The 27,988-nt window shown below is 41.1% G+C and overlaps 1 protein-coding gene across 1 annotated transcript in view; it reads right to left on the bottom strand.

Annotated features, from left to right (window-relative positions):
- The window catches only part of TEDC1 (tubulin epsilon and delta complex 1), an 85,560-nt gene that overhangs the window by 43,434 nt on the left and 14,138 nt on the right, over nucleotides 1-27,988 (bottom strand). The window contains exons 4-6 of the mRNA XM_068416750.1: nucleotides 25,116-25,318; nucleotides 12,108-12,278; nucleotides 5,188-5,286 (exon numbers count right to left, since the gene is read on the bottom strand). Of these exons, the coding sequence (XP_068272851.1) occupies nucleotides 5,188-5,286; nucleotides 12,108-12,278; nucleotides 25,116-25,318 (473 nt within the window). The remainder of the gene's footprint in view (nucleotides 1-5,187; nucleotides 5,287-12,107; nucleotides 12,279-25,115; nucleotides 25,319-27,988) is intronic.

Genomic DNA, 27,988 nt, shown 5'->3' with positions numbered 1-27,988 from the left:
AAAACTCTCACGTGGTGTTTGCACACTGAATATACTGGTTGATCTTATCATTTAACGTGCCTATGCAGATAAAATACCTCAGCAGATCAGGAGAACCTTATGCAAGAAGTGCACAAGTCCACATGTGCATGGACATGACACAAACCGAAGACTCAAATGTCATGCAAAGTAACTAGTGAATGCACGCTCAACATTTTTAAAAATTCAAAGCCCATCATCTCCTAATGCTCCCAGTCTGAATGTACTTGTTCTGAAAAGAACAGAAGCTCTTTAGTGCTTTGCATGAATTCAAACCATGGGCTATTACTCACAGAGAATAAACCTGTTGTGTCACCCATCTGTAACAACCATCTGGGACAGATGTTTTAAATGGAGATTTAGGGTCCACAATCAACTTATCTTACAACTTGATGATTTACCCCTTGAATGTCCCAATAAGAAATTATGGAGTCCCATCTGACTGAAGGAAGCAATACACATACTGTACATCAGCTTCCTTCCCTGATACATGCACAGTCCAGAAAACAGATCAATGCTATGCCCATACCATCCTGTCCCATCCCACTCAATCCCTGCTGCTCGGAGAGCTAAAGCTCACCTGAATTTTTTATGGGCATGGAATTAACCATACATTATGTATGCAAAGTCAGACAGACTATTTGTTTGCTCCTATTTACTTGCTACCAAGGCCCTTAGTTCCTTAAGCCAAATAAATTCCCTTTAAAACATGTTAAAGATCAAAAAATATTTATATTTTTCATAAAATTCTGAAACAAAATCATTAGCTATTCACACCCAAGTTCTATGAACTTCTCTGCATGTCCATCTGGCAGACAGCTGAATTATTTATTTGCTGTCACACTCAGCAAATTGATCTACTGGCATTTAAAGGAGTCATCTTTACTCATTACAATTCCAATGATCACTCCAGCACTGCCAGCATTGTACCAATGACCTGAGTTCTCACTACAACTTTTAATCTCTGCTAATCACAAAACCTAGAAGATTGAATTCCACATATAAAGTTCTATATGAAGAGACAGAAGAAACAGAAGGACTAGGCTGCTTTGCTCCAACGTTCATTGATCCCTATATAGTAACAATTTGATGAGAAAGTTAATTTAATGACTCTTAAGTGCAACATACATTTTTTTGAACTCAAGAGAAAACATCAGAACTGGTGACACTGCAATGTAGAATTAAGGTAAATGGGCTTCATAGAAAAGAATGGGATTATATTATGCTCACAGCAATGAAAAACTACCCAATTGGTCACACGTCACAACCACTGTCCTCACAGTCACAAGAGGAATGGGACTGCACCCTTGGAGATAGACCACATTGCCCTGGAAAGTTTGGGGCAGATGTTGCTCACCTTCAGCCACATCTTCTGCATGCTCTCCCCAGTACGCTTCCAAGCTATTTTAGCCACAGTGCCAGAGACCAGAACTCCATTTCTGCCCTGAGATATTTCAGGCTGGCAAATAACAGCAGCCCCTCAGCCCCCCACCAGTTAACTGGGGGAACCGTTTAAAAATGAGCAGTACCAACACAGCTTGGAAAATGTACCAAAACACAAGACATTCAAGATGCTCTAGACTATGTTATAGCACACTCTAGGTGATACATGCAAGAGGTTTTCAAGAAAAGACACAACAAACATCCAAGCTCCCTAGCAATGCACAGGCTGTTGCACACTGCCATGCTGTAATTCTTCACGATTTGCATGCTCTAGCACGGCCTCGCAGGCAAACAGCTCCATAACCATCACCACTGAGGTGCTTCTGCTGAGGAAAGGACCACCAGAGTATTTCTCATGCAGCACACTGCAAGCCAGGGAGTGCTCAGAAAGACATGACAGCATCTTGGGAAAGAAAGGACATACATGCAGAGGTCACGAGCTAACACAAGCATGCACATGTACTTCAACTGGAAATAGAACAACAGCTGAAATAACATCACCTCCCATTCACTGCCACCCCTGGGCAGCACAGGAACTAAACACAGCAGTGACCTGTGCCTCACAGCCACACACATATGTATAACCACTGCCAAGTCAAACCGCAGGAAAAGTTGGAATTTTCATCATGCCTCACTAGAGAAAAACATAATTAAAACTATTACGCTTGGAAAAGTTCCAGCTCTATGAATCTGACAAAGACATTTACAATGATAAAAGAATAATAATGTCCAGTAAAATCCCTGTAGATAAAAGCACTAAAAGAGTTTTATAGTCAGAAATCCAAGGGAAGAACATTTTAAACAAGTTAATGTGCAACTTCAATAGAAAAGGAGTAGCATGACTTTTGCATTTCATAAACTGAAGTTTAATTTCACAGCTATCTATATCCTATCACACTTTTCCTGTCAGACTAAACATCTCTTGGTCAGAACAACTTACCTCGAGGGATATTTCTGACAAAAATTAACTCTAGGCTTCAATAAAAACAGCCCAACATCCTTTCTGTGATAGCTAATTGTTGACACTTCGATCCACTTTGCATTTCTATCCTTTGAAGGATGCCTAACATGAGAAGGAATTCATAATACCATCCACCAACAGGGATGCATTACAGTAACACATATTGACATGCTTGCTCTTTTTATTGATCCGTGCAGCAGGTTGTTATTTAAGGTAACACTAACAGAAATGTCACATTGCTTAAACAGAAAAAATTATTTCACAGTTTTTGGGAAAAACATTCGGCAGAGTGCTGCCATCTGCACCAATATTTGAAAACCAAGCTATTCAAATATGTATAATTTACTTAATCTTATCAAGATATTTGAAAATTAGAGGCTTTTTATTACATTTTCCAAAGAAGCATCACTTTGCATATTGAGTATTATATCCATCTGTAAAGCTGACGCTTGAAACAGCCTTGCCTTTTCAAGTCCATACCACCTTGTCATATCGGGCTCTTCATACACACTGAGCACATGACTTCTGGAAACTGCTTTTGGGAAATAAGGGTAAGGGGAGACAAAAACTACAAAGATTGCTCAAATGACAACAATAAGAATTTTAAGTCTCTTGAAAATATGTACACTGAAGTGTTGTGATGATTTCTTGCAATTTTTCCTGTTTATTTGAGAACTGGGCACAAGAAACCAGCTTAGAGGAACCCCTTTTCTTGAATAGGTTCAAGAGCTTCAAGAGGTTAAGAATTTCATAGCTGATTATGCTGACAAACAATTCCAATTTTAGAACAATCCAAGCAGAAAACTATTTCCAACACACATGAACTGGAGCCTGTTTGGGATTGCACCTGTTAGAACCCAGGAACTGGAGGTTGAGAATGTGGCCACTCCTAGTTTTTTTGAAGAAAACATCTTCTGCCACCCTGCCTCTGTCCCTCTCAGTGATCACCCTTGTTTTGAAGGGGCGTCCCTTGTTTCACCTATCTGCTGTTTAAGCCTGGGAAAGGTGGAATAAAGACTCCACAGATTTTAAGGAAGCAACGTAGCTGCCCACTAAACCTTCTTGACTATAGCACTTTACCTAACCACAATGTTTAAAATACAAAAATATTCTTTCCATTTTATCCTGAGCCTCCACTGAACAGCACATCTGAAGCAGACATCCAGGAAAGGGAGCAGCGTGGAAGAAGGAAAACTCCTGGAATGATTCATTAACAGCACAGTTAAAATCAAATAGGCTTTATTAGAGTATCATTATGCTTTACTGTAACAGATCAGAGACATTCAAGGTAAGGCTTTGGAAAACAGTAGTTGCAAAGTTCGTCTACACAGCCTGGAAGTCTCTAGTACCAGCCCACCTTTCTGGACATTTCCTAAGCTCTGGAAGACCATAAAGTATAGGCTTCAGAGGACTTTGCTGCCATGTGTTCTGAGCTGCTGAGCAAACCAGTCTGCTGAGGGGGACTGTGAAGCAGAAATGAAAAAGAAATCTCAAACTGACTTAGTCTTTTGCTCTAGAAAAACAATAATTTTCCAGGAAAACATCCTAAACAGCAGAACCTTACCAAGAGCCTGGATGTGAACCATTCATCCAAGGAACACTCAGTAATGAAGGATTAACATGCACTTTAGGGGAGTTTGACCATAAGATTATCTCACATCTTCAAACCTACTTTTCTGAATTTCTTTGTGTGCGGTATTTACAATGCCCACTCCTGATCTTAAGGTAGCAGCCGGAAGAATATCTTCTTTGAGTAAACAGATTTGGACAGACTGCAGAAATTTGCCAAATATTGATTTTGTTAGGGCTGAGCTTAAAATGTCAGTCTTGTTTCAGTTTCAGATAGAATGAACTTTTACAAACTGATTTGTAAAACAAATGTATTAAAACAAGCTGATTGTACTACTTCAAATAAGAAACTGAAAAATCTATTATGATTGAATATTTGAGAGCAGCAGAAATATACACTTAAGGGTAAAACAGTACACTAGGAAAAATGATGTTGGCCTAGGAGGTTCTGTCTGAACACATACAGAAACACTTTTTTTACTGTGAATATGACTGAGCATGGAGCAGGTTGCCCAGAGAAGCTGTGGAGTCTCCATCCTTGGAGATATTCAAAAGCCAGCTGGACATGGTCATGGGCAGCCTGCTCTAGGTGACTCTGCTTGAGCAAGGCAGTTGGACCAGGTGACCTCCAGAGGTCCCTTCCAACCTCAACCATTCTGTGCTTCTAAAATATTTCTTAAAGCCCCTTACTACCATCCAAAAAGGGCAGTTAACTTGTATAATTTCTGGAACTAATGAATGCTAGCATCAGATGTGCTTTGGCTCTCCTGGAGAGATATATCGGATCTCTGTGTTCTCACTGACAATCCGCTCAGGCACGGTCACAGGCAGACACTCTGCTCGGCTGGTGTAGATGTGGTTACCAGTAGTATACAACAAGAGTCAGCCAACTGATCTGGAATGTTTCATTCTACAAGCCTTTTCTTCAGTGGCACTTTCAGTCAAGTCTCTCCCCGCTCTCTGTCTACCAGTTTTTATAAAACTTAGCCTAATACGTTTGTGTCTATGTTCTATCAAACTGGAAGAAACCGTTTGGTGAATACAAGTTATAAGTGAGGAAACTGGCAATTCTATATATCAGCCCTTATTTCTGTTGGAAATCAAGTTAAAAACATGTTACAAGGAGTGCAGTCTTCTGTTGAACAATGTTTGCATAAAGCATACTAAGCATCCAAGAATTACAGGAGCAGCATTACCTGCTTGTAGTTCTCCGGTTGTCTAATGAGATCTGTTTCTGTGACAGAAAAATGTCCAAGAATCTGGTCCATATGGGAGCCACTAGTGAATAAATGGATCTGGAATAGATTAAATTAAAAGATATTTGTCAGTACAAGGACCAGATCATTAACAACATCATCAGCTAACGGCTGCATGGATTGCAATGGTGATGTGAACCAGTGGTTACGAGCCCGTTCCCAAAGGACAAGTACAAATGTAACTACTACCACCAATACAACAGACCTTTTTAAAACAGCCTGCAGAAAATTACGATCATGCACCACAATCATCTCACAAAATGGTCCATCTGATATTGTTACCAGAACCACATGCAGGAATTGCTACTGCTGCTGCCACAGTAAAACGGAAAGATTTCCCTTTTCATCCTGTCTTAAAAGTCTTTTTTCCTTACACTACACACGCTCTTGTGCACAGCATGAAAGGAGAAACCATCTACACAGATAGCAGAAGTCTTAACAGAGGTACAGGATACCCTCAGAATAATTTTTGATTTCCTCCTTTAAAGCAGAAAATGCTACCTAGTTACAGTAAGTTTCTCTGTTGCTGCTATATATTGTTGGCTTTCGCTTACTGGGACCTTGTCCCAGCTGCGCTGCTGATAGTATCATAAATTACTTGACGAAGAAGCTTCCCAAGTTAGTCAAGGGAACAATAAAAAGCAATTCCTCCTATTCAGGGCTGATCCCTTTGTTACTGTAATAACTGCAGCTGCCAAACAAGATAGCAGCGCACATTTGTCAGACAATCGCCCATATTTCATTAACATTTCTGCCAGAAGACAGAGACTGTTTCCTGCTTTTCTCCCTTTATTCTAATATGAACTTTATCATACACTTGGGTATTGACAACTATTTTAAAGTTGACAGGCACTGGGTAATTATCAACCCTTCCCTGAAACTTCAGAATATTTTAGCGTTCCTTTCCCAAAACTCACTTTTGGTGACAACCATCTGTCACATGTGCAGAGCTATGCGAGTTTAAAAATAAAAGAGCACCTCCCCACACAATGTTCTTCCTTTCTACTTGCCACTCCTCTCCCTGCTGCATTCTTGCGTAACTCTGGCTGCCAAACCTTTGGGCCTCCAGCACCAGAGATGAATTTCAGCCCTTCTTCAAAAGTATGTTCACAGAATCAATCAGGTTGGAAGAGACCTCTGCGATCATCGAGTCCAACCGTTGCCCTGACACCACCACGTCAACTAGACCAGGGCACTAAGTGCCATGTCCAGTCTTTTCTTAAACACATCCAGAGATGGTGACTCCACCACCTCCCTGGGCAGCCCCTTCCAATGGCTAATGACCCTTTCTGAGAAGAAATGCTTCCTAATGTCCAACCTGACCCTCCCCTGGCGAAGCTTGAGGCTGTGTCCTCTTGTCCTGTCGCTAGTTGCCTGGGAGAAGAGGCCTACTCCCACTTCACTACAACCTCCCTTCAGGTAGTTGTAGACTGCAATAAGGTCACCTCTGAGCCTCCTCTTCTCCAGGCTAAACAACCCCAGCTCCCTCAGCCGTTCCTCGTAGCTCAGACCCTCCAGACCCTTCCCCAGCTTGGTTGCCCTCCTCTGGACTCGCTCCAACACCTCAACATCTTTCTTGAAGTGCGGGCATCACTGGCTAAAGCCCAAAACAAATACTCTAAAGCTGTAACAACAGAGGAATAAGGTGTTCCCCTGAGACTGGACTAGATGGATACTGGAATAATCCAGTACTTGTAACTGGAATAACCCAGTATTTGTATTTTTGCAATCTGTTATTGATAACCACAACATACTGAAGATGAAACAAGGCTAAAAGAGAGAAACAGTACCAACATAAAAGCAGCACGTGAGAGGGTGAGAGACAGAACATGTATAGCTGTTGCTTCGTGTCACTGGAATGGACTGAGGTGGAGGCAGGTCTGATTTAACCTCACACTAACCTTTGGATGAGAGTACAGGCACAGCCCCCCACTGAGCCCCACTTCTGGGGAGTTTCCAGCACCAATTCCGAAAGGCCCTTGCTTGACCTTAGACACCCTGCAGGGAGATCAGCTTGTCTAATTCACTTAAGAGAAGGTTAAAAGGGGGCTTTTGTTCATAGTTCACACACTTGTAGGAGAGGAAAAACTTCTACTGCATTCAAGAATGCGCTATTGAGATCTAATGGCAAATCCACTTCAGGAAAAACCAAAGATTTTCAAACCAAATATCTCAAGGCAAAAAAGACATAATGAACCAATGTAGTGATTTACAGAGTAACATTGTAGATTCTTCATGCCAAGATACAAATGCATCTAACAACTTCAGTTTAGCTTACTCATAAATTACTGACAACGAGGTAATCACCCAGCACCAGTCTCTGTCCTCCGTTATTCAGAGATCAAAGCTTTGTCCTTGTCCCTTTACTCTTTTACTACAACATCAGATATACAGATACAACTCATCCCATCCATTGTAACACATTTTATATTATATTGTTTATTTTGGAGGAGGCACAAGAAACCATTCCATTCATAGGAGGTATTTCCCAGTGCTGCTCTGCATTCTTACTGATAGAATACAACTCTTGCTCTTACAGCTTCCAAGCATATTACAACCATTATTGTCATTTTACCATTATCTGATAATGCCAATTATGTTAAGCTCTTCTTCTATCATCAAGAATTCAATTTAATATCATTTTATTCCTACTAACCTATACACATAGTCCACAATCAGACATTCACCTGCTTAACAAAATTCACCTCTGAACCTGATCTAGCCCTCCCCTATTTCAGGTGCAATTTCTGTCCTAGTCTTTTAGTGGATGGAGGATAGCTGAAAATACCCACAGGAAATCCATCAGGTTTGCAGAAACTCACTTGTTCCGCTGCTGCTTTTCACATGCTGATTGTGCATTTAACAGACCCAAAAAACAATGCCAGTTTTAAACTACACAGGTTCCTACCTGTTTTTCTGAAACTATGCAAGGCTTCTCATTCACATTTTTTAAGGCAAAGTGGTAATTCAAAGCCTAACTAAAAACAGCTGCTCTCCCCTATGAATTCAAGAGGGTTCAAAAACCAGGCAGATAAGATATTCCTCTGGCACTTGACAGAAGGAAGAAGAAACAGAACAGAAGGAACCAAGAGGCATGCCTTAACACAGTAATTTATCCTTCACGCTTCCATATATTTGAAGGTATTTCAGGTAAATACGTACCACCGAGAATTTTGAGGGAATTATAACAGTATTAGTATGTTATACTTTCAAAGCAGGCCAACCTGTCCATGTTGAGAAGCCATTATAATGTTATTCAACAGCTCATAGCCTCTGGCTGCAAGATTCCTCAGCAACAGGGAGGTTGAGGTTTCCCTGAGGAAGCCTTCCTCCTACAACAGGATATGTGTGTCTAAGCTTCAACATGCCTTCTGGGAGCTGAAGTCACTGAAAAGCAGCTCATCAAAAGAACTAGCAAAGAGGAACAGCCTGTCAGACCACCTAACAAGCAATTCCCACCACATGACCGGCTGTAGCTCCAGGAAGGCCTCCCTCTTCAGTAACCTACACTGCTTACTACAGAACTTCATACCATCAACCTTAAGTGGCTGCAGGCAGGACAGAGTAGATAGAGGCCCCAGCAATCAGTTTTAGTTATCATTTGTGTACTTCAGAGAAAGAACAGCCATTTATTTTTGCCTGTTTCCCCCTCATATTTCCCTCCTACTGCTCCCTTCCCCTTTCTTCAGGCAGTACAGTAATATTTCACTAAGACATCAGTCATCACTCCTAATCTGCAAGTACATGTCCCTGATCACCCAAGCGATTCAGAGTTTTTTCACAAAACCATAGAAAGGGAAAAGACCTTTGGAGGTCTTTAGTCCTACCTCCTGCTCTAACAAGGACTATCACCAACATCAGTTTGTGGCTTTGCGTATGAGTCTCGGAAACCTCTGAGGATGGAGACCATTCAGTGTCTCTGGTGACCTTCTCCAATGCTGCCCATCATCCCAAGGAAGCTTTTTCTAATATGCCTGAACCTTCCAAGTATAATCAGTGGCCCCTTCCCCCTTGTCTTCTGGTACTGCTGAGAAGACCATGGATTCATCTTCGTAACTACCATCCTTGTAACTACCCATCAAATAGCTGAAGGCAGCTATTAGGTGACCTCTCCCTCAGCATCCTCTCCACTAGAGCAAACAAGCCCAACTCCCTCAACCTCTTCTTGGAGGTCATGCCCAACTTAGCTAGTCCTTGACTATCTTGGTAGCCTCTTGCTGGATCCTCTATGTACAGTTCTTACTTCCAGTAGCAATATCCACACTTAGAAGATACAGAGTGGAAAAGCAGTCATCTCCTGAATAAGAACATAATTCCCAAGTGTGATGTGGTTTTCCCACAAAGCCCCAAACAGACAATATGGTATTTTAGAGCCTGTGTGAGTCACAGAATGAAAACTGTGGAAGTGTCGCCACTACTTGGCAAAAATTATAGCTCGTGATCAGCAGTAAATAAGACTGTTCCACAGCTGAGACACATAACCTGTTAAGTTATTAAACAGAGCGAGTAAAAGCCATAATTATCATTTTGTAGAGAAAGCCCTCTGTAAATCTGTCAGCGTAATTAAAAAACATAACACTCATTAGCCTTTTGCATACTGTGTTTGTGGTTTATATGAGAAAAGCAGCAGCTCATATAGAGGCCATATTGGGTCAGCTCAGTCTTCTAACACACAGCAGACTAGTTTAAAGTTTTAAAATTAATGCAGTAGCACAGCCAAAATTTCTCTATAAAGAGTCAGGAAATATCAATTATTGTTTAGGCAGCTGTTAAATTGTATAAGTATGTTATATTTTGTGTTACTGTAAATATTAACATTAACATGGCACTGTAATGAACTCCCTTCCAAAGTCACTTTTACCTTTCAATTTTCCTGCTTTTAACATAGACTAAAATATAAACCAGAGCACTGCACTTTATTACAGCTCTGAACAGAACTCCCACAGCTGCACGTACGTATTTGAGCACGCATATCAGCGTGTGATCACATGTGGAGGAGCTGGGCTCCAGTCTATCCTCCTATGTATACACCCGTGATGGCAGCCCTCTACATACACTGCAGAACACAGTGTGATCGTAAGAATCGTCACCAGCACCGCTCGTTGCTTTCAACTTAGCCCAGTGATGACTGTTGGAGAAGGTAGTAATGGCAGCTTTGGGAAACTGGATGAACGAAGACACGTTCTTCTTCCTGCTTATTCTTCCAGATTCTGGAAATCGTGGTCCAAGGAACTGCAGCATAACTAACCTGTCTCATATTTGTCTGACTGTAACAGTCCTAACTTCAGCAAACATTATTCCTTGGCTAGCCACAGGGGAAAAAAAGTCCGTTTATTTCAGAGTACAATCCCCACAGGAAGTCATCGTCTCCCCTGTTTAGCATGTTGCGCAGTCAGCACACCTCTTCGTCATTTCAGTGCCTGATCTGGACCATTGAGAGTATCTCTGTTTGTACTCGAGGCCCCAGGTTCGACCTGCTCTTAATTCTTCCTTGGTCTCATTAACTGCAAGCTGAGGTATTGAAGCTGCCTAATGATTTGTTACTGCCAAGTACTACATAAATCAGAGCACTGATGATGAGTTATGGAGATATTTGCCTCACCTACTATAAAAATCAGCATACCTTAAATAGAGGTAGCTTATCAAGGGGAGAAGATGCCAATCATTTCATTTGAGTTTTATGTCACTAAGCCACCTCTCCCAATAGCATCACTGTCTCTAATCTCAGTGCAAAAGCCAGGGATTGCACCTGCACTGACGGTGAATTGCTCTCTTCATTCCCAGATCAGGAAAGCACAGTCACAGTGGGCAACGAGAAGCAAAAGGTTATTTTAGATGCTGCACACACAGCACCTGATCTTTCCCTCGGGCTGTCAATCAGACATCTTCCCTAGCAATCAATTAATGCAAAGAACAAAATGTAACCTCATTATAGTTCTCAGCATTGCTCTGTCAGACACAAGATTAAAACCATCAAAACCCTCTTGTTCTGATTCTGACAACTTTCTGATAAATGTTGTTCTTTGAGGAGAAATTTCTCAAAACTGTTCTTAGTCTCGAAAAGGTTTTCTGTGAAGATTCTGGGTACAATACCAAGTGGCTCCATATAAGTTACCGGAAGAGATATGAATGGAGAAAGATGGCCTAGGGAAACATTACTGAATAACTTTTAGGACTATCTTTAGAACCATTTTTTTAAAAATTTGTCTCTGCAGTCACCATCACTGTCAGCCCTGGGACTGCAGGCTATTTCCATCCTAAGCAGACACAATGCTCCCAGATGTCTGTGATTTTCAGACAGGCATATAAATGTTATTCATAAATGGGAACAGAATTGGAATCTTAGCAATGTAGAAACCACCACTGACTCCCGATTTAAAAGCAGGTAGATTTTGGGTTCTGCTCAGATTTTTCCTAGTACTTCAGAAAGGGAAATTGCATTTTATTTTGCTGCTATTACTTCCAACAGCCATGCTCAATATTTTGCATCCACATTTCTGATGAACTTATAGTTCTCAATCACTACTTCTTGTCTGTGGGACCAGAATGCTCTGTCTTGCTTCTACCAAGCATTTTCTGAGAAAAATGGAGACAGTCTATGGTTGAAGTAGTGACTAATGCGCCAACCTGCACGAGAGACTTTCACACAACAATTACAACCTTACAAACACTGTACATACTTCATTTTGTCATGGTTCTGCCCCACAGGGGAAAGGTGGGGGTATTTATATTTAGAGTAATTCACCCTTACCTACAGAAAATGCAGAACTAGCAAACAAGAAGAATTTGCACATTTAGCACTAGCTGACAAGGCTTTTAAATAATAAACAATGGCATAGTGAGTTTGAAGAATCATTTACCTTGTGCAAAAGTTTGCATTGCTCTTGGTGCTGAGCATGCAAACCCCGCCACTGGAACCTCAGCCTCCCATTTAACCACTGAAGGTATCGAACATCTACTCTGTCTTCCAGCCCATATTCAGGCGCTAATTCAGTTGGACCTTTCTGGCTGTTAGGCAGACCATCTTCACACTAAAAGCAGAAGAGAATACCAAAATGTTTTAAGTTAGTGTCAACACTTTCAAATCATTCAGTAGTGCAGAACATACAAGGCAAATAAGCCAAAGAGGAAAAAAAAAAAAACAAAAAAGGAAGTAAATTCCAGCAGTAGAGAGAAATTGTAATCCTTTAGAACACAGGACTGGGAACAGCCTAAACAAGTACTGAAGTCTGGAATAAATATCAGCTTCTCAGCTATGACGTGGTGAGCTGTCTCCTCTCCCGTCTTTCATTTTCCATACCCAGGAAGACACAGTGTTCCTAAGACAGCAAGCATGTTCTTTAACCAGATGAGGAAAAAAAAAAAAAAAAATCACATTTTGACTAGATTCTAATAAGTCAAAGAATATAAAAAACAGACTTAGGTCCTCCAGTTTCTTCCTGAAAGTGCTGCAGGCTGTATTCAGTGACCCCATTTTGTAAATCAATGCCTCATATAGGGACAAAATTGTGGGCCTGTGCTGCTTACCCAGCTATTTTCTTTTCTCCATCCAACATTTCCCTTCTTGCAGGATAGAGGAAAAGAAACACTCATCCAGCTGACATTGGCCAGGAGTCCACCAAGGCACTCCCAGCTACAGTTGCACCATCTGTCTTGCCTTGTTTTGCCTCTCTCTGGAGTAATTTGGAAAGAAGGGAGAAGCTAAGGGTTTCCTTTTGTTCACCTTGTCCCACTTTCCCTCTGCTGCAGAAAAAAAAACAACTACCACCACCTTCATCTTCTGGATGAAATGTCTCCTTGGCTAATGGCATAAAGCAAGACAGTGCTGCTGTCTCTCTTTCCCAAGGAACATGGAGGGAATTCCACCTCCCCAGCCTCTTGCACAAAGAGATCATTCACATTTACAAACAGATATCTCCGTTTTCAGCTAAGACTCCTGCAGATCGCAAATTAAAAAGGGAGGAAGACATGGGTTGTTTTACTTCTGATGCCAGTAACACCACTTAAAGTAAGGCGGAGCTGTCAACTTCATCCAGTCTATAGAAAGTACATACAAACACAATCCATAATTCCAAATTTTTACCAGAGCATATCACAAGAAGAGAAATAACATCGAACTGCAAAGGCCTGGTTATTCAGAGTGGGTGTTCGCCGGCTAAGAAAGTGTCTCCCAGTTGTTGGATTCTCAATACATTTCTTTAAAGTAGAAATTTTAAAAGCCTACTTGAAACATGACTGTTTTCAAGAAAACACTTAGGCAGATATTTGGACCCATAGACCTTGATGGTATTTAAACATATGTGCTTTCCTGCTTCCCAGACTTCCGTGTTCAATAAAATCTTATAAAGATTCAGTTGGCAGGCAAAGCTTGAATGTAATTCCAATTTGGATCCTAAACTAAAAATGCAAACTGTAAAATGAAGAGTTGAATCTTGCCTTAAATGCAGGTTTCGGCAGAAGTGTATCTATAACCATGATCAAATAACCCCCTAATGCTCGTTTTAACCTAAATATCACCTCAGTTGACAGGGCCTCTAACACAATGAGTGTTGATATTATTTATAAGCACAAAAATGCCGTTCTGATCACACAACAAAACACATCAAGATTACAGGTTTTTTCTGTTTGCTCTGTGGCTCAGATAAATGTATGCTATAAATCACAGGGGCACAGGGTTGGTAAAGGGCTTTTCCTTTTAAAGGCACAGATTCAACTTTAAAAAAAAAAAAGACAGTATCTCCTTTGTGCCAACTGCCATGACACTCTTTCCTCAGATGCCTTCAGCCCCTTGCCCGTAAATCAAAAAGCACTGTGTCCTAGGGCACTGCAGTTCTAGTTCAGTACCTTCATGGTTCAGGTTGTCTTGCCCCCACCAGAAGAGGTTTCTGGACTATGAAACCATACAGATATGATTACCAAGTTGTCCATAAACATGATGAGCCAAGCAATTGGATACAAATCACTACAGCAGAGAAAACACATGTGTAAACAACATTAAAACACTTCACATAAGCAGCCAGAAAGCCACAAGGTCAAATACAGACTTGGGATTCCCAGATCAAGATCTGCATTTTCCATAATTTACAGTTCAACTCCAACTTCCCTGGTTAGAGGTTTCAGAATGGCACAAATACTGCTCTCCTGGGGATTCATTTCAGGAAGGAATGGCATTAGACTTGACTGGTTTGGCAGTACAGTGACAAACACCATGCAGAGCTAATTTTATTGTAGCAACCTGCCTTATTAATATTAAAATAAGGAAGCAAGCCAATGCATTTTTTAACAGGATCTCTCTATTATTTATTTCACAAACTGCACAAAAAAAATTTACTTTTGCTGTGAAATACTTAGCCTGGCATAAAGTTAACAAGGTAAAAAAAAAAAAGGTCTTGCATATTATACTGTGACCTGAATTTCTAGTCCCATCTTTACAATCTAAGACTATTTACTGCTCTCCCAGTGGGAGAAAAATCACTAAAATACCAGCTCAAGCTAGAGCCCTTGCTTCAAACATCACTGTGAATTCATCTAATCTATGCAGCAATATGGGTACACACCTACATTGACTTCTGAGATACAGAAGTGCATATTATTTAGTCAAAGTCATAAAGAGAGCAGCCAAGGCAACTACCCAGGGCTCTCAATGGCCTCCCTGCATTTAGAATGCTCCACATCAGCTCTGAAAGAGATCATTTCATAGCCACCTACCAGAAAAGCTTTTTGCTTGTAAACTGTTTGCTGCAATTATGTTTCTCTGGTTCTGTTTCAGAGAAGGGAGGCGCATGGACTCCAGCCACAGAACGGTACCACAGGCTGGCAGTACAAAAGCCACATCAGCACGTATCGATACCCTCATTGCAGTGGCAGAGTCTTTTCCCATTACACTGGGATATCGGAGCTAGTCTTGTCAAACTGGACAATGTGGCCTCACCAGAGCACCTGTGATTAGAGTAACTCAAGCAGAAGCTAGCATGAAGGCCCTCCATTCCACTCCCACTGTAACTCACCCCAAACAAGCTTTTCTGTCCTAGAAGCTCACAGTACTGCTGCTACAAGATCTCAATATGCATTTATTGGCAAGACTCAGAAAAGCAAGCACAAGCCTGATGAAAGTGGCATGCATACATTTACATGAACTCTCTTCAAGCCAATTCCTGAACTACCACCCAACCCACACTTAGGCAGAACTTACGCCCAGCTCTCCTGTGGTAAAAGATCCCGTCAAATAACCAGCTAAGCCCATAATAAACACACGTTCCGGGACACCATGCATCACCATCCCAACTCAGATAGCTCATAGACTACAAAAACCCACCCCAAGCTCAAATACATCTCTGGCTTAGTCAGAACTAAACATGGTTTATGTCCTAAGGGCATATATTTAAAATTTTTGCAAGGTAGCCTCGAATTCTGTCTCCAATACCACACGAGTTTTGCCCTAACCATTCCTCCCCAGGCTCTTTAAAGTCCAATTGTTATGAAAAAAGATGCCAGATCATTCTTCAAAACATGTGAATGCGGTTAGACAATGCAGCAAGTGCAAAACCAGCCAACACAGTCCTCATGGCACAAATGCTCTGAGCTGACAAGACAGATTTACGAAACACACTGAAGTAAAAAAGCCACCAGATATAAAAGTACTTAGAGGAAAAGAATAAGGGGTGGGAGAAAGGAGGGTGGGAAGAAAAGACATGGGGATATATCAATTTTCACTCACACCCCATACATCTGAGCAAACAACTTGTATGCAACTTGCTTAGAGAGAAATTAAAGATTAAGAAGTTTCAACTTTTATAGCAGAAATAAAGCTTTTCTTTTGTTTGAAATACAAAGCAATTCCATGGTATTGGAAATTGTAGAGCAGTTCTACCAACAGTGGATGGAGATAAATTAAACAAGTATTTCATCGTATAAATAGTTTATCAAAGAACAACATAAGCATCGGTGTGTTTGTAGACATGCGAGAAGGGAGCATTTTTTGCACTACTTCCTCCATTTGAGGATTTTAGTGACCTGGTATGCAGTTGACCTTGCTCTGTTCATACCCTTCAAATCAAACAAACTCCAAAAATTGTTTTAAAGCAAAATTCCTTGCAGATTCAGTGGAGATCTTAAAATATGCCACAAGCAGTGCTGCAAAGAAAACCCTTTGTTGCGCAACTTTATCACACTTCCACGCCTTCTGTACTTTTCCAACTCATATAGGTATCTTAATGCTTATAAATTCTTACCTTAATAAATTTACTACGCCCTGTGCACACAATGGAAATGAGAAGGCCTATGCTGCCTGCGTTGCTGTAAGAACAAGGCTATGGCAGGGCTAGCTCCCCGAGAGATGCTCTTCGATGACAACAAGCTGCCACCTGTCGGTAAAGGACAGGCCCCGGCCACCACCAGCTTGTCCCCACTGTGCTGTGGCTTTTCCCCAGACATCTTCCAAATCCCTCCAAGGATCAGCTCTCTGCTTGCATGTTTGGAGAGCCAGCAAACAGCTTGCTGCTCTTCCCGTGGAGAAGCAAATCTACTGGAACACAGGTAACATGTTTAACCCATGGATATATGCATTAAGTCAACTCCTTGACATTAATTCTTGAGCAGAGCAAAATAAAGCAACTGCCAGGTGAAACCTCCAATCCGTGCTCCCAGCCCACTACTCACTTGCACCCGAGTTAGTCTGGGTCTAGACAGAAACTCTTTACTCTCGGGTACTACTCAAATCGTAACTACACTAAGCACGCAGCCTGGTATCACAAAGGTGGGAAGGACCGTATCTAGATCTCTCGCTGCAGGACTCAGGAAGGCAAAGCAATCACATAAATCAGGGCAATGAAGTGCTTCTGCAGCTTTTACTGAGCACTCGTTCTGAACCGCTCATAATTCAGACAATGGTTTTGATGTGACATAACATATGTTAACATGGGTAATTACAGATCTTTAAACGGAGCATAATTTTTTTTTTAAATTAAACACCATAACCAGAAATAACAGTATCAGACATGCTTCCTTAATTAATACAACCATATATCTATCTGCAGGAGGGGAAAATGTGAAAAGGAACAATTTGAACAGATGAATGCGACAGGGACAACACTATTTTCATTAACAGTACCATCAACAACACTAATTGGATTTCCTCCTAGACAAGGTAGGATCCAGACTAGACGCATGCGTGGAGAGATAGATGGTGTAAGAATCCACTCCCACTTGATGCACATACTAATTAAATATCCAGATATTTGCACAGAAGAATGTTTTCCACAAACATAAGTGCTCGTGACGTAGAAGTTATGCTCATAGGGTATTCAGCAATTAAAAAAAAAACTCAAATACCATGTTTCCACAAGGCCTTTTAGCTTTTAAATTTCAATGCCTTTTGTAAAAATTACTACTCACAACAGCACTCCCAAGAGCTCGCTCTTGGCAAAGAGTGAAAACCAAAAGGTGCTGAGGGAAGACAGAAGATGTGAACACAGCTCCTACCCCATTCCTGCCTTGTTCAAACAAGCCTGTCCGGCATTAGCCACAGGCCTGAGGCACTAGAGCAAGTCAGTCCCTTATCCCATCCCTCCTCACTCATTCAGTGGGTTACTTAAGAGGTCTGCAATAGAGCAAAAGCACTATGCCTTTAAAAGGGACAGCAGCAGTGCCTAATCTTTGGAGCTGCAAGGTTTTAAAATAACATTTAAATCCCAAAGCTCACTGCATCATGTATTCAGACAAAGCATGGAAACCAAATATACTAAACCAAACACATGGCAGGGTAGCCCTTAACTCAGAGCACTGCATTCTGCAGGGCTCAAGAAATGCAATATGGATAATGCCCTGCACTGCATTTCCTCTGCCTGCAGCTCTGCTTGCCCACCTCCGTTTTACTCCACCGTGGACATGGCGCAACCAGTGAAGAGAGAAAGATGCAGCATGCTACAACAGCAGCAAATCTGGAGCAAGAGGTCAACAGGAGAAAAAAACAGTTACTGCCCTCTAGAAAAAGAGAGGCAGAGCTCTGCCATGTGTAGAAGGCCTGTCATGCCCTTCTTTGCACACTCCTTTTGTCCCCCTAAGGAAAAACTGCTTCGGTTCAAAAGATCCTCCAATGAGACTTAAACCCTGATCGCTTAAAGTGGGACACCAAAAGCAGAGGATGTTCTCATTTAAATCAAAAGGCCACAGAGCAAAGAGAACCACAAGGAACCAAAGGTACTGGCTGCTCCCCCGCAACAGGAGGGCAGGAGAGGCACGAACACATCTTAAAATCACTGGGTTTCCCCAACGGACAAGGAAGGAGCTCCCTACATGGGATCTCAGAGTACAGAGCATCAGTATCACCATGCTAAGCCTTCCCATTAGCAAGCCAGCCCTCATCTTCCTCTCCTTCCATAAAAGCTCAAGTGAGTCCAGTGCCTGTTGGTCGAACCCCTTCCAGAACACATCAGCTTTAATGTCAGGTTCAAGAAATGTCATGTTTATTTGAAATTCAGACGTTACCAGAGAAACAGCAGATTTAATAAATGATAAGCCCTTCTGATCATTTCAGAGTCCTCTTTTAAAGCACTCTACCTTGACATGCTGTCTAAAAAAAAAAAAAAACGACCAAAGAAAGTCTTAAAAGTGTATTCACTGTGTCAGGCCAAAATAAATGTTTTTAACCACACATTTTCCCATTGCACCACAGGAAATTGTTTTTCATTGGGAAAAAGGTTCCATGACAAGTCCGAACTGCTGTATTAAAGAAAAAAAACCACACAAAAGATCAGAAGAAATGGCATATACATATGCACATGCAGAACGACAGGGAGACAATTATTTCAACTATCACCTGTAACTTGTGCTTTAACACCAAAAAAAAAAGTGCATTTCTTTCAAGAGTCCAAACCAAAATGTGTTCCAGTTCTTCTATGGCAAAAACATATGCATAATTTAATCACCTCTGACCACAAAATATGTTTAAGCCTACAGGCAGCATCAGTAACTAAACACAAAAATTAACACTTCAGGGTTCGATAGCTACCTATTCGGGAAGTGACTTTAAAAAGTACAAAAGGCAGAAAAGCAAAATTCAAGCATTTTTCTCCCTTGGTTTCTCGTAGAAGCCTTTACAGGGTGGGTAGCAGTGCAACGAGAGTGCTACGATAGCCTTGTCAAGCCACACAGGAGCCCAGTGATCTGCAAAGGTCTGGCTCTGGTGCTACCCCAGCAGAGGTGGCGTGGAGAGGGGCGCAGCACACACCAAACACATCAGGGTGCTGCGGGCAAAGCAGCACTGCTCGCTGGCGAAACTGAGGGGAGGGAAATTCTGCAGGAGAAATTCTTTAGGGATCCTGTGCCCTCTGTGACAGGTTTTAAAAAAGATACTGAATATGGCAACAATAGTAGCAAAAAAAGGGCAAAGAGATAAATGGTGAGAGTTACTACAAAAAACAGGAGGACAAAGAGAATAGAAGTGTGAGCACAGGAAGTAAGGGAGGGAAGTCAAAAAATGAAAGCTGATAGACTAATATAGCCCATAAAGATCTGGAAAGTAATTATCCTTCTGAGTCAGAATCAATAGGTTAATAAAATTCCCCCCTCCACCTCCACTGAAATAAGTGAAGAAGGGGGAAAAAACCCAAGAAATTTTTATTTACTGACACTAGTGCCAAAGGTGCCTGGTTTTCTGCTGAGGGGACCATCAAGCTTAGCTGCTACATTAACACTTTCCTCTAATGACACGGTTTATGGAACAGCAGTGACAGTCAAGATTTCTATGAGAGAAAGGCATTTCAACAACAAGGTTAGACCAAGCATAAGCCTTCCACTATATTAGAAATAGCCAGTAAGGTAAACGAGACCATGACAAACAAAAGACTAATCAAATTGCAAACCTAAGAGTCAGAAGGCATGTTTAGTTTCATTTTTCCCCACCAGAAGTAATTAAACCGAGTTCACTTTGGCATGCTAGAGAGACATGCATGAATTCCAACTATAATAGCTCTATTTGCTGATTACTGTAAATTCACAAAAGGGGAGGGGCATCCAATTTCACTCAGAGTGCAAGGAGCTGACAGGGAGAATTAGTGGAACTAAGAACCAGTGCTTGTACAACATATCCTGGTGATAATGAGGGCTATAACATCACTACCCCCATCTAAAAAACTCAACAGCCTCCACACATAATTAAATTATGGGGCACACATAGATTAATTTCAGCTGTAGAAATAATAGCAGTACAAGCAATATTCCTCTCTGGAAACAGAAAGAATACATGCCCACAGAGTACTGCTATTATCTGCACAAACCATCATAGATTGGGAGAAAGCCATGGTGATATCACTAAAATTTAAAAAGCGAGGCAAAAAAAATTAGTCAAATAGTGAATGTGCTAAAAAGATAGGTTTATATCAAACAATTATCTGCTTCTCAGAGACAGAGAGAATACAAGAACTCCCCAGGTGTGCCTTACAGGTTTAGTGAAGGACAGTGTTTCACCTACAGGTTTTCAGATGTGTTTTGTACTCCAGGATTTTCATGTGTAAATAGGAATCAATGAATGGCACTTGGGAATAATCTGCCTGTACATGATCACCAAAGCAACAAAAGATGTTAAGACTGACATCACGGCAGTGCATATTTGACACAGAAATCCATAAGGGGTGTAAAAAGCCTTTGAAGACAACGTCCATCAATTAATCGCCCAGTGCTTTAAGGCAATAAGAAGAGCCGAGAATTCCCAAGTAGACACGTCAGTAAATCGATGTGAACCTCCAATTCAGATTGTACTTAAGTCTTTATAGATATAATAGAATTAGCGACTACTTTTTTTGAAGAGTTGACCAATGCAAGGTTTGAACTGTCACTTAGTGCCTCTGGACTCACCAACCTCCTCACAGATCAGCACAGTACATTCAGAGAACAGACTTGCACTACAGCAGCCAGGTACTACAGTCTGAGATGCGCCATCAATCCTCTCTTCCCTCTCCTGTTCCTCCAGCACAGCAACACGGGTTCTGGTCTGCTCTTTTAACTCTCTCCCCACTCAGTTTATAAGCTTCACATACTGGAAGAGAGCCGTGGGTGGAAGGCAAGAGAGGGCAGTGGCTCCCTCAGTCCTGCTCATTGGGGCATCCTGCCTCAGGCATGCAGCACCCTGGCTGAGGAGAGACTGCAGCACTGCCTGCCAAAAAAAATGAGCTGGAGGCCACATGGGACAAGGTGCACCGAAGGCTTTTCTTACCTAACACACAAAAGCAGTCAACCCATATAATCATCCTAACCATACCTGTCCTTACCAACAACTACCTCGAGAGTATTTTTTTAAATCGCATCAGCCACATTAAGCACTACCCTCCTACCGCCTTAATCCTTTCATCATGCTTTTACCACCGTTTAGTTTATAATTTTAGGAATCACTTAACTTCTGATTCTGAAGATGTAAGTGCATGTAAAAGCAAACTTGTGGAAGCCTTCCCCAGCTCAGGATCTTGAGATTATGAATTCCATGCAGCTGAGCTCCATGTCCATCATGTGTCATGAATACCCCTGTCCCTCTATAAATAACCGGCCTGAAATCCTTTAGAGCTGATGGAAGTGTTCAATTTGCAGGGGAAGAAAACTGTGTTGCTAAGGAACTGCAAAGAAAAAAAGGCCAGAGAGTAGTAATCTGAAATGAAAAGAACGGAATTAATTTAATTGGCCCTTGATATGTCAGGTATTTGGCATATTATCAGCAATTTAGCAGACTGTAGGCTTTGTTTCAAACTTAGGCTGAAGGAATAGTCAGAACACGATTGCACCCTTAATTTAGGGATTAGCTGCATTCTCTCTTCTCCATACAACCTGTCCACTTTGTGAATTTCAGACAAAATTTTAAAAGCAAACCGTGTGAATATCAGTTTGAACTACAGCTACGTCTACAGTTCTTGAGACTCCATTTTTTTTTTAGATGAAGACAAAGGGTAAGGATTTTCTTCACATTTATTCTCACTAGTAGACCAACAGATGTGCTTTGCAAGTAGTGGCTTTCATGCTTTGCTGATTTTGGCAGAGATCTCAGCAATGCACCGAATCATGTATTTCTGTTTTGCAACATTTTCATTTCAGTTTCATTTCAATCTTCAATTCTTCATAATCATTAAAAAAAAAACCAAACTCTGCGGTAGAAGACTCTTCAAGCTCTTTCTCAGCTGAGAATTTCAGTTGTTTTAAAGAGCATTTTCTTTCCTTTCTTCTTTTTTTGAGAAAAAAAGCGCTCCACTAGAGAAAGTGAAGCTTTTTTCTTCTTCTTTTACCTTTTTCCTTCAATTTACTTAAATAGAAGAAAGTTACGACTGCAGAGACTACACCTTTGTCATGTTTAGCAATGCCTTTACAATTTGTTACACATCTTCCAACACTTCAGTTTAAGTATCATAAGTGCCTGGTATTTAACATTTCCAGAGTCAAAATTCCAGTACTTCAATTGTTCAAGTTGTACTTTAACTAACAAGATGTCAGGTATCAAACTGACAACCTCACCTTCCTTCTTTCTTACTATGATTTTAGGGGCTATACTGTTGAACACTGTCCAACTGATGAGTCAACTTTGCCACATGACAGTGTCCCATAAAACAACTATGAAATAACAATATATAACAATAAGAAAACTATCACATTTTTATGCAACAAGCAAGAGCTTTCAGGAGTGGTTTACAAGGAATGAACTTACTAACCAAAATGAGGTGTGTGTCCCACATGTCTTCTCCTTCTCACCCACCATTAACTGTGCATTCCTGGCTCTTAATTTGTTGGGTCTTACTGGTTGAATTTATTGGTTTTGTAATGCCTAGTTAATCAAATAAAAGGTAAGACCTCTCCCTCAAAATTCTGTTTGTTTTAACTTTGTTGTGATGTAGAATCACAAAATACACTAGTTACACTGTAACTACATTCTATCTTTTTCTCCCCATGAACACCTTTTTTTTTGGAGTATGAAAACTTGCTAGATGAACACCATACAAGAAATGATGCCATTAATACAACGAGCTTTACATACACATGCTAACTCCAACTCCTAGTCTATAAAATTTTTGTCTGGCCCATTGAAAAATATTTTCCAGACCAGTAAACCTTTCCAAGCACTATTTTGGACAGTTGCTGGATTAAAAACATGAAATATGTACTCCATGCTTTTTGAGAAACACAGGTAGATCAGGTTAGAAATGCAGTGAAAGGTACAGCAATAAATTTCTCAGTATGCCTCTGTGTGGCCATAAGAGATAACACTGTATTACCATAGTTCTTCTACCTCTTTTTGGAAAAATGCAAAACTTAAGACCATCAGAGAAAATAACACAGGTGCTGCCCATTTCCTGAATTCAGATCTACACTTCACTCATTACTCTCTTGTAATAGAAATTAAGGACACAAAAAATAATTTGCTATGACACAAGAAAAATAAGAAAAAGGTAAGAGAAGTTTGAAGTAAAAAGTTTTCCAGAAGTGATTTTCTTAAAGTCTCAATGAGCCCTTCAGATCACCGGAGAGCACCATCACTCACATACTGTGCACCAAGCACAGCCTCTTGTGCTCCCTCTTCTGTACAAACAATTGTAGTGTAGCAAGAGTGGCCCATTTTCTCAAAATACTGTTAATAATGTTGTCACAAAGGTGACACTTCTCTTTGAACTGTTTTCCATTTGTACAAGTGTTTTCCTTCTGAAGACACTGTATCTATATTGTAGCTTTCCAAACTCTGGCTTTCCTGTTTTGCTGTCCCATAGAAAGATTCTAGAAACCCAGGCAGCCTACAGTCTAGGGGAACATGTATAGATGACCATGAAGACCACAAGGTCTTAGACACTACGAGATATCAGCAGGTAGGGTTTCTGACCTACAATGTCCTTTGCCAAAAAAATGAGACAACTCTGTGAGCCTGCCATTTTGAACCAGACTGACCAGTAATTAATGTCTGACCAGATGACAATGACTTAGAACAAACTCACGACTATCCAGAGAGGCCTGGGACACACTAAGGCATTGCACTGATCACTTTCAATTCAGTCTGTGTTATCTGTTAAGAGCAGGGACAGCTTATTTGCAACAAACAAGATATAAACATGGAAAAAACATCATCCTCTCTCCTGAGCTTCTCACTCTAAGCTCCAGAGGAATTGCTTATACAGTAACATTCATGCAGTCTTAAATTAAAGGGATTTTAAAAGCAGTATTACCAAACATTATTAGACTGTGTTTTTTGTGGGGTTTTTTTGCCCTTTTTTTTTTTTTTTTGATCACATATATGTATTGCAGCTAAAGCAGACACACAGCTATCCCTAGCTTACTTAAAGCAGGCTTTCTATGTGCTAACATCTTTTTATTGATAGAAACAACAACATATCCCACTGTGCTCTCAAGGAGGCTACAAGGTCATTAGTTACCCCAAGAGCACTGAGATCTTGATGTTTTTAAAAAGTATGATTTGCCTTAGGGTTACTTGCTCTACCCAATGCCAACATACCTAGCATTCACAGCTAACCTGCTTGCCTGCACTGTAGAACCGCTCACGCTACAGTCTGGAAGCACAAAACTCAGAAGCACAGAGATCAAAGACATCCACTTACTTGCACTCCTCCACACTGGTCTCACCTACACTGGAAATGAAAATCAGAGAATTCAGGCAGGGGTGAGAGTTTGAGAAAGAGAAGGAACCCAGAGCACTTCCATACAGAAAGTGTAGAGAAGGAGAAGAAAACAGGTTGCAGATGCTGACCCCTTTAAGTTTCTTTAAAGCTGGAGTAAGGCATTTATTTGTAAAGGCACCAAGATACCACACATTACACACTAGTGACAACATGGCTGTGGTCACAGAACATTACTTACAGACAGATAAGGTGGAAGGACACAAACATGCTCACCGTGCACACAGAGGTTTCATCCCCAGTCTTTACTCTGTTCCGAGCCAAAAGCTGCTCCAAGAGGCCGAGTCTGTGCAGCAGCCAGGAAAATGCCAGCAGCAGCTCCCGACTACCCGCTGATCCGTCAGAAGGGAGCCGGTAGAGTTCTGGCCTGCCATAGCCATGGTACCACAATGCTGATTTTACAAACCTAATTTGGTTATCTGAAAAGAAGAACACAGTCAAGAATAACACACTGCACTACTCAATGCACTACTCATTCAGTTCCAGAAACTGCTGCCTCCTCTGAGAGCAAGATTTTTAATCAAGCCTAAGATTAGTCGAGGACAGGGGAGACTACAGTCTTTATCAACAACTGATAAAAGACAGGAGGTAAAGGGTAAAAGTCTTCCTTATGCTGCCCCATTCTGGTCTACAGGAACTACTGCTAAGGGGAAAGAAGAAATTCAAAGTTGAGATCAAGGCCAGTAATGGCCTCTTGGAGATTAACAAAGGCAAAAAAGGTAAAGAGCCATCCCCACTATAACAGGACTCCAACTCACCTATTAATTTTTTATGAGCCACCAAGCATGCTATGAATTAGTAAACACTGAGTCACTTTACTCCTGAATGAAACTGGAATTTAGAGATAGGAGTTTCACAGCCTGCTGCAAATCTCTGAGCACCAGTGAGCATGCAGAGATAATGCAGTACACCACACTGCACAACAGACCACAGGGACTATTTAATTCTCAGGAATGCTCTGATCCGTATTCCTTCACACCAGCAAATGTTACCTGACAGCTACCAGACAGGCACTACAGAACTGCAAAATACTGAGGAAACACAGAGAAAACTATTATTAAAAAAGATTCTGACCAGCAAGCCTTAGGTCTGTACTATGTCAAAACTTATAATAAAGACCATAATTAGGGGGCACAATGACAAACAATACATACTGGGGAAGAACCAACAATTGTTGTAAAAGGAAGTCCTGCTCAAAAAGCTACCCAAGTTCTCCAAAGGCAACAACAAGCAAGTGATTAAGGAAGATTCAACCAATGCAGGACATTTAGACCTCCCAGTGGGATTCGGCTAGCACAAAGAAACTAAGCTGCTGTGGTGGAGGGAGAGAGAAGGCCCTTGAATCAATGACAAGTGCCTAGCAGACAAGAACCAGAGGGTAGGAACAACTGGTGGTTTCACATGAGGGCTCTGTGCTAACTGTTGCTGTTCAACCAACTCCAAATGACACACAGACAATGTGACAGTGACAGAGAGTCTGGTGCTGATGTGATATTACTCAGCAGTAAGGAACGCAGGCAGACCGTGAAGGATTGCAGAACTTAATGAGCCCAAGCTTTGAAATGACAGATAAAATTCTTGTTAGAAAAAAATGAAAAATTATGCACACAAGGGAAAAAACAACCCTAACTTTACTGACCTAGCAACGGGCTTGGAGCTGACCACTAGACTCAGGAACACAATCTTAGATAAGATTTTTCATTACACTATCACACTTGGTTCTCATATGCATCCAAAAGCAAACTGAACGTGAGAAACCTAGAAAGGAAACTAAACAGAACACAGGGAACAACATTATATTGTTGTCTATATCCACTGTGACTCCACATTTCAAATTCAGAGTGTTATTTTATTTCTTCAGTCCCAAAAAGGCTACAGAAGACCTGGAAAAAAAAACAAAGAGAAAGGACAAGTACAGTCACAAGTACAGAACAGCTTCACTGTAAGAAATGACGACGTTGGCCAAGATGACGACAGAGAATGGATGTGACAAAACTCTTTAAAATCATGAGTGTTGTGGAATGGGTGAACAGGGAATAATTTGTTTGCACGACATTCAATACAAGAACTCTGAGCCACCAAGGTTAGCAAGCATGTGGGTCTAAACAAGTTAAGGAGACGTTCTTCACACATACAGCAAAGCTCTGAAAGTTCTGGCCATGGGACACTATGGACACTGAGAGTTACACAGGCTCAAGGAGGAACTGGATTTAGGGAAAAGGAGTTCATGGAAGCTTATGAAATATAAAGATATCCTCTCTGGTTTGGGAAGTCTGAGATGTAAATTACTGCAGGCTGAAATAATACCTCCCTGAAAGCATCCTTCTATACTTGCTCTGTCCTTTCCCCTGGGCACCCATGTTTGACAGCTGCCACAGCTGGACAGAGCTAGAGGTACCTTCAGTTTGATCCAGTTTAGGCATTCTTACGAGGTAAGGAAGCAAGCTGCTCCTCTCTTCCAGTGTAATGCTTCGGTATCTCCATAGGGTTTCATAAAAAAGGTACACACACAAAAATAACAAAGTACAAACCTCGTACAACCGGGGATTGTCACTGCTGTCCTTAATTAATATACCAGTTAATCACATTACATACTCATTTGCCTACTCCTTGACACTTGTGGTAAAAACATCCCTTAGCATTGACATATACCATAATCTATCTTTGTCTGGCATCGACTGCTGAAGCTCAAAAACCACAGAATGACCAACTTCAAAACAAAAAAACAAGATAAAAATCCTGTTGCTCTCAAAAGGAACTTGTTAATTACAAGAGACTCTCACAGTGAAGAGTGGTTGATTTAACTTGATTTGCAAAATGCTAACGGAGTCTTATCCACCAAAAGTAATACAAAGCCAAGACAGGGAGGAGCTATAAGCTGACCTATGCTAGTAACCCTATAGGAGCAGTACACTGCTCCAGCTCTGCTGAGGCCGGAAGGAGCTGGTAGTCACGAAGAGCCACCAAGTCCCTCGTGCCTTGACAAACCAAAGGAAGGCATATTGTTTGCACTGTCTGACCAACTTCAGGATTTAGGGAAACACGAGTGCAGATGACTAAGGAGATGCCTACTTTCAGAGAGCTCCTCA

This window comes from Nyctibius grandis, chromosome 21 (genome assembly GCF_013368605.1).
Source record: "Nyctibius grandis isolate bNycGra1 chromosome 21, bNycGra1.pri, whole genome shotgun sequence".
Taxonomy (NCBI): Eukaryota; Metazoa; Chordata; class Aves; order Nyctibiiformes; family Nyctibiidae; genus Nyctibius; species Nyctibius grandis.
The sequence above is the reverse complement of the archived record's forward strand: the minus strand, read 5'-3'. Positions and strand labels throughout refer to the sequence as shown.